Here is a 12,351-nt window from a genome sequence, read left to right as displayed (position 1 = left end):
CGACTGACGAGGCCGGACAACATCGATTGAGTTCCCTTCTCGGGGAGATAACTCCTTCCTCGGCTAGAGAGCTCACCTACAACCTGACTCGAATTCTGTCGGGTCACGGTAGCTTCGATGGATTCATCTACAGAATAAAGAAGATTTGGGATATGTGCGCCCTGTGACTGTGGGGCAGAACGAGCAGTACCCGAGTGCAGCAGTTTTGTAATCGGACATGAGAATGACGCTGATAAATGAGACCATCAAGACGCCTAATCAAAAATGCCGAAAAACCCACGGATGAGAGAAGCTCCACGTAGGATCATGGGGAGAAAAGATGAGTTGATGAGAGCATTACGGGGATCTTTCGCATTTGCTGACAACTCGCTGCCTACAAGTCAGGCTAGTCCGGGAACCTCGCGCCTCCCCGGAAAGCAGCTCGCGCCTTCCAGATCGGAAGTCAGCTGGTCCACTGGAATGCAATTCCTTATCCCATTTTCCGTAATCATAAGCCTGGAGATGTCGCGGGGTATCGCCTCGGATAAAAATCGGCCACGGATTAAGAGCCACGTTTCGGTTAAGGAACTTATTCCGTCCTCACTCCTCACTAGAAAGACTTCCCGGAGACGGAGTTCGAGCCTCCGACCCCGTCTCATGATGCCCACGCTCAGTCTGAAGGACTCTCCCACCAGAAGGCAGAAGCGGGGCCGTGAGATCGAGTCGAAAACTCACGATCCCGCATAAGGCACTTTCCACCTAGCGAACGACTTTTTGGAGTGGATCGAGTTCGTCAACCGAGATCCGTTTCAGTGCTCAGGTCTTGATGGAGCGTATCGGATGTTTTGAGATCTACTCGGAGCAGGGGCGACGTTCCCGAGCTTGCTTGAATCTTTCTTCAATCCTCCCGGCATCTCATGCCGACAGGAGGGCTCTCTGTGGACCCGGAAAAGTGCCGATTGAGAACAGGAAACTCTTCGAGTCCGCACTCATTGGACAACCGAAAACTACGCCGTTGAAGCCTCGGACACGAGACGGACTCCCGATATTGAATCTCGATGCAATGTGGTTGGCCTAATTACAGGTCCCGGAAAATGCGTTCTCGCGGCATGCTCGAAAGAGAAGAAAAGAGAATGATCGAAATTCATGGTACCTTTCAAGAAGTAGTCAGGGAATCGGCTTGAAGCATGCGGTTCCGGCTCATATCGTCAAGGACCTGCATACGTCGGGAGCACCAATCAAATGAGACTTCGAAAATAGAGGAGCGATTCACGCTGTTGAGAGACCAGCGTGAATATATCATTCCGTATATCGCGCGAGCCACAGATAACTGATCGCTGATTGTGTCGGGTCTCATCGAGATGAGCTTTCGAGGCATTTTCCCCTTTCCCGTCGCTCTTTGTTTGCCTTATCTAATGTTGAGCACTCTCCGGCGAGTTTCCCGAGCAGACGCTGCCTCCCGGTACTTTTCGACACTTTGCCGTGTGTCCCTTGCGTGAATCCGATCGATGCTCTCCGGCAATGACCTATCCCAGGGGAAACATCATCTACGGAGTGCCGGAAACCTACGGAACATAAGGACTTAGGAGTCGCGTACAAATCCTTCTAGACGTCATGTCTGAGCTCACAGCTCGACGAGTCCTCTTTGGGATGCGACGATCGAACTTCTTCACGTTAGCGCTCCTCGGAGGACTCATGTGTTACTTGTGTTTCGGAGCACTTGTCTTCACCTACCTGGAACACAATCATGAGCAAGAACTCCGTAGAAGATATAGGAACTTCCGCGAGAATTTTCTCGAACTGCACCACTCCAACCTGAGCGATCCTGATTTGGAAGATTTCTTAGAACAAGCGATATTGCTCCACAGAAACCGCATCGACCCTGCGAGGAATGCAAGCGGTCAATTGTTATGGACTTTCTCGAATGCGCTACTGTTCTGCACTACTCTCGTGACAACGGTCGGCTACGGAAGCATCGCAGCCTTGACGACGCCTGGGAGAGCTTTTTCGGTGATCTACGCCATGCTGGGGATACCTCTGACATTATTGCTCATGGGAGCTCTCGTTGAAAGATTGCTTCAACCGTGCAACTTCCTAATGGAGTATTTCGGGAAGCGGGGCCGTACTTCGACCCTTGAGCTGAAAATCGTCAACCTGTTGCTTATCGGAAGTCTTTTCTTTACCTTTTTCTTAATGTTACCGTCTGTGATTTTTTCCTGTCTCGAGCCAAACTGGAACTTGATGGACGCCATGTACTACTGTTTCATTTCATTGACCACTATCGGTCTGGGCGACCTTGTTCCATACGGCGACACGGGCTTGGGCTTCAATGATCGCGAATGGTACATCGTATCTATATCAATGTATTTGCTCAGCGGTTTTTGCTTCGCTCTATTGTTGCTGGCAGTGTTCTACGATGTTCCTCAACTGAATCTTGGGGGCTATTTCATGTTGTCAAGCGACGTTACCTCGATCGACGAAGAAGCTACCGAGAGCGTGACCATATATATCTCGGCGGTGGAAAAGGAACGTTTGTACGAGAGCATGTACAAGACGAGAGCTCGTAAGTTCACTATGTGAGAGATCAGGAATTCGGAAAACACAGGCCGAAGGGAATCTCGTCAAACACGCCTTGCTCCGTGGAAGATGCAACTGTTGAAAGGTCGTTTTGTGTCTCTTTTGGTGTGGGAATATCGCGCGGTCTTCCTGGAGACGTCGTCTAAATTCCTCACGGACTCGCCGAGTACAACCGTTCCGAGTGCAAATCTGGGAAGAGGAATACTGAGGACACTTTGTGATAATGTGAAGCTGAAGTCGGCCTACCAATAAAGCGGAGTTCATCCGAGACCGCGGAGATTTCTCCCTCATCCAAGATAAGGCTCGGAGAGATCAGGCGAATGTGATGCTTTTCTCGCCCTTCCGCTGACCACGCATGTCACGGATTTGGACCACAAAGGAACTTTCCCTCAAAGGGGAGAATAGGAGCACAGACGCCCCGACTTCTCGTTTCCTCTTCCGTGTCAATGCGATGCTCCTCTGGAATTCTTGATTGCTTGCTCGGAGATACAATAATGTCTCGTGTCGCTCAGCCGCACGCTCGTCTCGTAGGCCGTCATTTTATCGAACTGAAAGACCTATCCTCGCAGTCAGATACGGGTCACTAGCCTCTCGGTTCGGTCTTCGATTGTCCCGCCGTTCTGAATCATACAATGGGGTGCCGGTAGACGAACTCGATCGAGTCTGAGAGGAAGTTCGGTATATGGAAAAATCGCTGAGTGAGAGAGATATCCCATTCCAGGCCGTTTCAATGACGAGGGGTGCTCAATTGTTATTCAGGGAAAACTTCAAGCTTCGTGTTTACGGAGGGAATAACTATACATCTCCGATTACATTCATCCTCACATCAAGCGATCGGCGTTGAGGGGAGGAACGATCGGAGGTGAGTCGCTCGCTGCTCCCTCGCTTTCAGGATGCGCTCGATACAAGCAATCGAGTTCTGTCCGAAAGTTTCGCCGCGCCGAAGCGTCGTGCTTCATTGAGAAAAACCAGTGGCTCATATCGCTCATCGGTGCTGCTTCGAGCAATGGCGCTCGCTGTGCCCGCCATAGCCGGCAGCGACCGGCAGCCGAAATTCGAAAGTTGCCGCCAGAAAGTTCTTCTTCAACACTTCTCCGCGGGGCGACGACGGCTCTCACTGAGTTCATCCGTTGAAAGTCGGATGGCAGTGCTCGGATCCCGTGAGATCTGATGTACCGCGACAGAGAACTCCGAGCTCGGAGTTTCTCGTTTCGATGATTATAATCCGCGGGTTTCCATCCGAGGTTCAGTGAACTGTCAGCGTCCGATGACAACAAACATGGCGGCGGTGGCTCCATGGCTCTTCGAGAAGCGGGCCTTAAAAAGGCCCCGCTTAGGGCCACCCGACGTCTATCCGCAAGACCCAAAGCAGAAAGAGGTAGGTGAACCCTCGAGCTTTCGAATGCGACCAAGGGCTCGACAATCCGTAGACAACTCGCCGAGATTCCGACTATCGTGACAGTCTTCGGGCTCGCAGTGGGATCGAATGTCTGATCAGTATTTAAATGATTTAGAAACTCGTCATGATCCCTGAAGGAGCCCCTTTCGCGCCTGAAGTTGGATATGTCTGACATTCGATTACGGTGCTGACTGGCAGGAACAGCTTAGATGTGTCGGATAATTTTCCGAGGTCTAGTTTCTCGTTCTCAACCGGGGGAACATTTCCAGGATGAAATCACCGCCACAAACGTCAAACAGGGCTATTCGGCGAACCCGATCCAAGATGAATGTGGCTCCGCGAGGAACTCGAATATTACAGCGGCGAAATTCGGTGCCTTCTTCTCTGGAATATTGGCGAAAAAACAAGAAATCAATACTTTGATAGACTCCGGTCGGAAGAAACAACAGATCAACATCAAAGAATGCTTCTGGCCCGTCACCGCCAAAAGCAAGAGCTTGTTCGAGGTAGGTTGGACGTTCCAGCTAGATTGGGACCTCTGGTTCGGATTCGATAGTCGCGCACTGAGAGCCGCTTCTTTTTCAGAACTGGTTCAAAGACTTGGCGGGCTCCAAACCGCTCACGTCATTGTCGAAAAAAGTGCCGTTCTTCAATAAGAAGGAGGAACTCTTCACAATACTTTTCGAATTCCAAGTGCCAACTGTGCGGGCGGCATGGTTCGTCAAAATGGCCAGTGTTTACACGGCGGCGATATCTGAGGCAAAGCTTAAAAAACGTCAGCTGCCCGATCCGTCACAGGACTGGACGCATTCTCTATGCAAGTTCATGAAAGAGCTTCTGCTTAGAATGGTTGAACAGCAACAACCGCCCCAGGCATCTCCAGCGGCCGGAAGTCAGGGAACCCCACCGCAACAACAGTCGCCGCCCGCACAGAGTCCGCCGACAGATCAAACTCTTGTCAAGCACTGGCAGTATCTCTGTCAACTGGCGAGCCATTGTTATCAAGACGGTCTACTGGATCAGCAAGACTTTCTAGTCTGGTCGCTGGAGCTCGTGGAAAGGACGAAGGGGCCCGACGATCCCACCCTAAGGATAACGTTGCCTCTGATCATGCAATATTCTACCGACTTTGCGAAGAACGAGATGCTCTCTCGTAGATTGATTTACCAATGCTGTAAAAAAGTTGCGCAGCTCGTTACGGACTTCACGCCGAAAGATGTGGGATCCGTGCCAAAAGTCAAGGAGAATAACTCGAACACCGAACAGGAACTTAGCCCCCTATCTCAAGCTTTCGTTGAGATCATGAGCTGCTCCTACCATCGGAACACATTCCTCAATATCTGTGCCCTCATACAGATGGTGACTCTTGACTGTCCGAGTGCGCTCGTGTTCAACCAGACCGTTCCTGATGGGGTTCCAAAAGAAGATGTTTCTTCGAGACGGATGCTCAACGGGAGCCCGTTAGACATCCTACCTTGTTCTCCCTCTCAGCTCCCTATAGTTCCGGACAGCCCGGAGATCCGTAAAGAGCTCCGCGAGGCCGAAGAGATGATTGTCCAGAGGAGCCGAGCCTGCGAGATGCGGTGGTCCTGCGAAAAATGGCAATCGACCGCCACTGGTGCGGTCATGACGAAAGTCCTCGCCACTCTCGACGCCCTCGATCGACATTCTTTCGACCGTGTCGACAACAGCAACTCTTTCGATACTCTCTACGTGAAAGTCTTCGCCGAATGGCCGAATCCGACACCTAGCCATCACGAACAAGAATCGGGGAAGAACAACTTCGTCCAGGAACTCGAACCGTTGGTAAAGCTGTTCTGCGAATGGGCGGTAACCACGAAGAGGCGCGGTGAGCACCGAGCCCTCATCGTGGCCAAATTGTTGGAGCGCAAACAGCACGAGATCAACCCTGCAAAAGACGACGACGAAGAAGATTCAACCTCTCCTCCGATTTTCCAAGATCTCCTAGTGAAATTCCTCGATAATCAAGCCCCGATACTAGACGAGAAAGTGGAAGAATCCCGACTCGCGTTCGCCAATCTCGTTCTACTCTTCTCCGAATTTATCCGATGGGACGTATTTTCCCACGATTTGTACATGTGTACCCTGATATCCAGGGGATACTTCGCTAACACGCCTGCGGTGGCAGCCATCCAGACAACGACGGCGATCTCTTCGGTTCCGCCACCGGGCGCTTGCTCCTCGAGATCGGTGAACACGCCCCCGGCCTCGTCCCTGGGCTTTCTGGAGCCGAATGTCGGACCGTCGCCGGGCATAGGATTCGCTGATTCGCGAAACAATGCGCCGAACAGTCAAGGCAGTCAATTGCCTCTCTTCGAGCCCGGTGGTCAAGTGAAACAGGAAGATGCTTGGGGAGGCAACGAGGGCCAAATGGACATGGACGATACCAATGTCGACGCAGACATTGACAAAATCGTGCAACGCATCTCGCAAGGTAAGCAAAAGAGCCCTAACTCTTCCCATGGAACAATACGGATAGAATCGGGCTCTGGATGTTGTGCCGCAACGGTCGATGAGTTGGCTTGCGCAGTGTATCATCGAGAGAACACTTTTCAGGACAGCAGAGCGATCAACCCGAACTCTTCTCCGACTCAGTGGGCTCGGATCGAGAAGACGGTAAAGAAGGTTCATCTCATCTGAGCAGCAAACAGTTACGTCATCTTCAGTACACGACGCATTTCCCGCTGCCAACTTCGGATCTCGATGGTGCTTCGCACGAGAGCAACCAGCGTCACGTTCTCCTCTACGGCGTGGGGAAATCGAGGGAGGAAGCGCGACATGTGGTGAAAAAGGTCGCGAAGGACATAATGAAACTCTTCTCGAAGAAGGCCTGCATGGATATATCTGAGGGAGGAAAGATCAAGAAGCACGCGAGGGAGTCAGTGTCCACTGAGGCAATCGTTCAGCGCTTCCAAAGTCTCCCCTACAACGACCAACACGCGGTCGGCGCCTCTGTGGCTTGTCAGCTCCTTGAGATCATGAACGCTTTCTCTTCTGGAGCTTCGAATTACCTCCCGTTGGTGAGTGCCGAACGAAGCGCTGAGCAGGCGAAGATTTCTTCCCTGGTGGCCCGCGTTGGTTTCCGGGCTCCTGATCGATATCGTTCTCCATGAGGGTCTCCAATCGTTGGATTTCAATCCCCGTATACTTACAACGAACAGCTAAATCTCATGAGTTTCGCGTGTCTCATTCCAGGCCGAATACATCTCATTCCTCTTCAGCCTGATGGAAATGGCGCAGAACGTCAATGGACTCCTCGAACTCTGCCTGCAGATGCTCAAAGAAATCTACGATGTGGAGCTTCAGCTCAAGAGCAAAGCTTCCGCTCTAGCTGGAGTTTATGTGCCGACAGTAACGATGAATATCGTAGGCTTATTGTATCGATACCATTGCTGTCTTCTCGCTTCGCAAGAGCAGACAATGCAGGCTTGTGATTCGCTTTGTCGATTGGTCGCCAATATCGAGGACATGAACGAGTGCTCCAGCGCTAAACGATGTACCTTGTGCTACGTGCACGATCTCTACCAATCGTGTATCTTTCTCAAGCAGAAATACGCCGATTCCTTCCTTGGTTCTCTGTGTACGAAGGTCAGTTTACGAATATGCGCTCGCGGATCTAGCGAGCCACAACCCATCGATCGAATGTCGAAAAATCGGTGAACTCGATATCACAGTCGCTGTTCTCCTTTTGCAGATCAAACAGACGCTTTACGCCCCTCAGACACCGAGCATACTGCAGTTGGTTTGGAAACCCACGCAGTTTGCGGAACTCATAGCGTGTCCGAAAAGCAGACCAGAGCCCGCCCAGATCAGCCAGCTAAACGAAAATCCCGCCGCGCGTTTCTCGTTCTTGTGCAATGCTGTGATCGCCATCGCGAACTGTCGTGATCTCGAGAGACTTAACGATGTGTCTATTTTGTGCGCTGAGATGACCGCTGGCTGCTCACAGCTGCCCGCCGAATGGCTGGGTGTACTGAAAGCGCTGTGCTGCTCCGCCAATAATACTTGTGGTTATCCGGAGATGCTGAGTAAGATAAATCTCTCGGACACTTCGATCCATGACAACATAGCGGTATTCGCGTCGATACTTGTAGCACGCCGCTGTTTCAGTTTACAAGACTTTGTCGTGCATGTGGCGATTCCATCGCTTCTGGCGGCCTCGCCGGTCTCTTCAGCGGCTCACGGCGATGAGAACTCCGAAAAAGGAGCTCGGCTGACATGCCACCTTCTTCTGCGACTTTTCCGCACAATGGAGTCGATTACCGGGGCCGTGCCCGTCGGCAAATATCTCATAAAGACCGCATGCGACCGGCACCTCCTCCTAGCAGCTCACAACAGTATGCGCGTTGAGCCTGTACTCGCTGTCCTGAAAGCGATACTCCTCCTGGGCGACACCGAAGTTAGTACGATTAACCCGCAGCTCTTCGAAGACGCCGACACGCTCATCATTGCTGGCAAAGAACCTCTGGCAGCTTTCGCGAAATTTGCTCTGGTTCAAATCTGTTCTCAGCAGTGGGTTCATGAGCGGTGCCTTCGAGATCCAGACATATTGTGTACGCCCGACCTACTTCTCGATCCTATGTTGACCAATCCTCAAGCGGAGAAACTTCTCGGACTCATTTGCTATCCGCAAAAATCCAACGAACACCGACGCAGCGATTCCAATGCGGATCATCGTCAGCAGTTGGTGAAAATCCTCTCGCACCTCGATCAGTGGAGTTTACGAGTCTCTTGGCTTCAGGTACGTATCTCGCGATTCCCGCGAGCTCTCGCCGAGCTCCCCGCAGCTGACAGAGAGCGATCGCGTCTATGTCCGTCGACAGGGATGGGTTCCGGTGTGCTAAGCTTCATTCTGAACTCTTGCAGCTCCAACTGATGCACATGCAATGCCAGCAAAACTCGGCGCTCGACGTCAATCACTGGCTCGATAACGTCGCGCGAGCGAGCATAGATGTTTTCCAATTGAGCGACAATGCTCAGAACCTGCAGATCGACGAAAAGAGGAATACAACGGGCCATTCGCCTGTGAAGAGGTCCCAACACGACACAGAATTCGTGTGGTTCGTCGCTCCCTTGGTTTCGAAGCTCCAAGGCGTGCAGGGGAAAATTCTCCGACAAGCCGGCCATACCCTCGAGAGCGGTAACTGGACGGCTTACGCAGCGAAGAAAGACACCAAAGCATGCAAAGGAGCTGCCCTTCTACACCATCAGCCTTTCTTGTCGTTGATGTTGTCCTGTCTCAAAGGCCATGACGAACACAGGGAGAGTCTGTTGAAGTCGCTGACGAGTCAAATCAACCAAGCTCTGAACACGACTCGTGACGACAAAACGATTCTGGACGATCTCAGAGCGCGCAAGAGTTTCCATGAGGCGCTCCTGCTGAGACTGAGTCTTCTCGGCGGTATGTTCGACATGATACAGCGATCTACAGCCTACACGATGGATTGGGCTCTCATCTTCATCGAACTAATCACGACCGGTCTCGTCGACTCACACTCTCACAAGGAACTCTTCTACACGGTCTTGGATATGCTCAGTACACTAATCCATACATCGTACGAAGGAACTTTCTCCGAGGATTCAAGGCGACAATATTTCGCTCTCATCAAGAAATTGAAGAAGGAAGTGAACGAATCTTCTCAAAACGCCGACGTGCGATTGGTGCTCCAGCTCCTGCCGTTCCCCAAGCGGCAGTGCACGGTCATAACTTGCGAACCGATGGGGTGAGTTTAATAATACCTTCGATTCCGAATCATTGCAACGGGGCGCCGATCTGAGAGAGAAAGATCCGTCCGCTCATCGTCAGCATCATTGGACACAATACTCCCCTTCGTTCACAGGTCTCTGATCGATACGAAAGGAAATAAAATTGCTGGCTTCGATTCGATCGACAAGAAGCAAGGTCTTCAAGTAGCTGAGAAACAGAATATATCTCCGTGGGATCTTCTCGAGGGTCATAAGAACCCCGCGCCTTTGATGTGGAAATGGTTCGGTGCCGTCCGAGTCGAACGGAAGCCGACGCGGCAAGAAGAAACCTACTCCAGTCTGCTGTGGCACACTCATAACAGTCTCATTAAGTCGAGCGACTATTTTCTCGATCCACCCCAAATACCGCAGGAAGATCTGGACCCTCCTCCTTCGATTTCTATGCCTGCAAGCAAACCGATGAGCAATCAGTTGTCCAATGTCATGCAAAACAACAATGGACCCACGGGACCTCATGTTCCCATTACAAACCAAAACCAAAACAATTTGATGAATAATTATGGCGCCCAACAGCACAACAACGTCATGAACACTCCGATAAGTCAACAGAACGCAATGGGTCCCCCCATGATGGGTCAAGGTGTACCCGGCGGGCCGCATCATGGGATGATGGACATCAAACCTGTCATGGCACATCCCAATCATTCGATGATGGCGTCCAATCCTATACAAGCCGGGCAATCGGGTCAGCCGCCACAGATCGAGGGAATGAGAGGACAAATTCCAGGACCTCAGGGAACAAACATGCCGCCCCACATGGGCCCACAGCACATCGGACCTCAAGGTCCGGGAATGGTGCCGGGTGGACCCATGGCGGCTCAGAATACACGTGGGTGTCTGCCGATTACATCAGATTCGTGAGAGAGCCTCTCGACGTCTCAGCAACCGCTAACGATGCTTTGATCCCTTCTCAGGTGTACCGATTGCGAATCAGATGGGTGTCGCAGGTCCCATGAATCTCGGAGGACCGGGTCAGATGCCCATGTCTCAGATGGGACCAGGACCCATGGGACCGGGACAACAGATGCCACCGATGCCGTCTCAAGGGATGCCACCGAGTATGATGGCTCCTCATCAAACGATGATAGGGCCAGCGGGTCATATGGGGCTTGCTGGCAGTAGCAGTCCAACGAGAGGAGCGAGGAAGCCGCGACAAGCTCGAAGACCAAGAAAACCGAAAGCGAGTCAAGCGCAACCGGTGGCTCAAGCTCAACCTGCTCCGACGGCCATACAAGCTCCTCGTGGACAGATGGCTTACGGAGACATGTACCCTCCGCCGCAAGGACCTGGTCAAGCCCAACAGCAGACTTGGGCTTATGGTAATCCTCCCGTCGGTCAACAGGGACAACCGGGCCAGTACTACAATCAAGGGCCTCAACCCTCTCAGCAAATGCAACGCTTCGAAAGGCAGCCGACAGCCATGTCACAATCGAAGGCCGCTCTATCCACCATGCTCCGGCAACGTCACCCGCCTTCGCAGTCCGTTGCGCAGCCCGCGTACCAAGCGAACCAGCCGTATCCCGGCGGCATGCAAGGGAATTCCTGTGAGTACCGATCCCTCATTCGCGAATTCGTGCGATGCCGCTCGACGCTCTCGACTGCCTTATTGTGATGCGAGCGGATTTATCGATTTCAGATATGATGAACAGTCACAGAATGCCGATGATGGGTGCTCAACAGAGACCCATGGCTGCCCAACGGATGCAGAATCAATTCAGCCAAGGTCCGCCCAATCAATTCGTTCAAGGACCTGGGCAGTTTGCTGATCAAGGTGAGACTTTCGCTGTCCCAGACACCCTTCCCATCGCCCTGGGGCCAGGTTCGTTGATTCGTAGGTCGGAACGTTTCCAATATCAATCAGATGATACGCTGTCGACAGGCGTTCCCCGACCACGCGGAGCACCTCCACCCAACATGATGGCGGGCCCGGGGGGCTTCGGGCAGCAGCAAGGGGGCCCCGGAAACTATCAGACTGTGCCCAGTGGATATTCCCATCAGCAGAATCTCCAGAGAGCGCAGTATCCTCTCGGTAATCAGGGTATCGGACCGCAAGGTCAGCAAGGTGAGAGATTCAGTATGGCTCAACGGAATATGCATATACCTACTCGAGAAAGCAGCGACAGTGTCCGAAATCTGTTGCCGTGACTCAGCGAACCGTTCTAATATCTGATCACATTCATTCAGGGGGTCTGATGTCCAACAGTTTCCAACAAAACCAGCAACAAATGTCTAGGAATCAATCGCCTCAATTCATGCAGCAGCGGCCTCAACAACCCGATATGCAAGGTTTACAACGACCGCAGTATCAAGGATGAGCATCGATTGAGCTGAATAGTATCGAAGGAGGGAATCCCCGTCGAGGACGAACCTCCCTTTCGCGATGGGCACGTTTATGCTCTTCTGGATGGAAGGTTGTATATATACTGATTGAAAATATAAGCGCGTTGCAATCATGTACGAATCGAGAGTGTCATCAATGAGTGCGTGATATTCGCGCCGCGGTGCGAATCGGCCGGGAAGCGATAAGAGTGGGGATCCTTAGGAATGCGCTCTTGATGAACGTGCGAGAATCCACGTAAATAGCAAGGGACAAACGACAGACGACCTGT

The 12,351-nt window shown here is 52.1% G+C and overlaps 2 protein-coding genes across 2 annotated transcripts; both read left to right on the top strand.

The window, feature by feature from the left end:
* Window positions 1-1,451: 1,451 nt before the first annotated feature.
* Window positions 1,452-2,819, top strand: LOC100901298 (potassium channel subfamily K member 1). The gene has a single exon (XM_003742049.2). It carries the CDS (start codon window positions 1,594-1,596, stop codon window positions 2,557-2,559), a length of 966 nt encoding a protein of 321 aa, XP_003742097.1. The 5' UTR covers window positions 1,452-1,593; the 3' UTR covers window positions 2,560-2,819.
* A 1,016-nt stretch (window positions 2,820-3,835) lies between these two features.
* kto (mediator complex subunit kohtalo) lies at window positions 3,836-12,057 on the top strand. The gene is made up of 12 exons (XM_029111106.1): window positions 3,836-3,934; window positions 4,225-4,461; window positions 4,541-6,410; window positions 6,533-6,996; window positions 7,172-7,564; window positions 7,671-8,717; window positions 8,843-9,699; window positions 9,817-10,577; window positions 10,657-11,286; window positions 11,379-11,513; window positions 11,622-11,804; window positions 11,927-12,057. The coding sequence occupies exons 1-12, from the start codon at window positions 3,836-3,838 to the stop codon at window positions 12,055-12,057; spliced, it is 6,807 nt and encodes a 2,268-aa protein (XP_028966939.1).
* The last annotated feature ends 294 nt before the right edge of the window (window positions 12,058-12,351 follow it).

Source organism: Galendromus occidentalis, unplaced genomic scaffold, assembly GCF_000255335.2.
Source record: "Galendromus occidentalis unplaced genomic scaffold, Mocc_1.1 scf7180000077266, whole genome shotgun sequence".
NCBI lineage: Eukaryota > Metazoa > Arthropoda > Arachnida > Mesostigmata > Phytoseiidae > Galendromus > Galendromus occidentalis.
Note: the sequence above shows the minus strand (reverse complement) of the source record. Positions and strands in the feature narration are given on the sequence as shown.

What these genes read in the sequence shown, in the direction of transcription:
- LOC100901298 (XM_003742049.2), top strand. Translation starts at nt 1,594, where the DNA reads ATGTCTGAGCTCACAGCTCGACGAGTCCTCTTTGGGATGCGACGATCG.
- kto (XM_029111106.1), top strand. Translation starts at nt 3,836, where the DNA reads ATGGCGGCGGTGGCTCCATGGCTCTTCGAGAAGCGGGCCTTAAAAAGG. An exon ending in CTTCGAATTACCTCCCGTTG is followed by an intron (nt 6,997 to 7,171) that starts GTGAGTGCCGAA and finishes GTCTCATTCCAG; the next exon opens with GCCGAATACATCTCATTCCT. An exon ending in TACGAGTCTCTTGGCTTCAG is followed by an intron (nt 8,718 to 8,842) that starts GTACGTATCTCG and finishes GAACTCTTGCAG; the next exon opens with CTCCAACTGATGCACATGCA.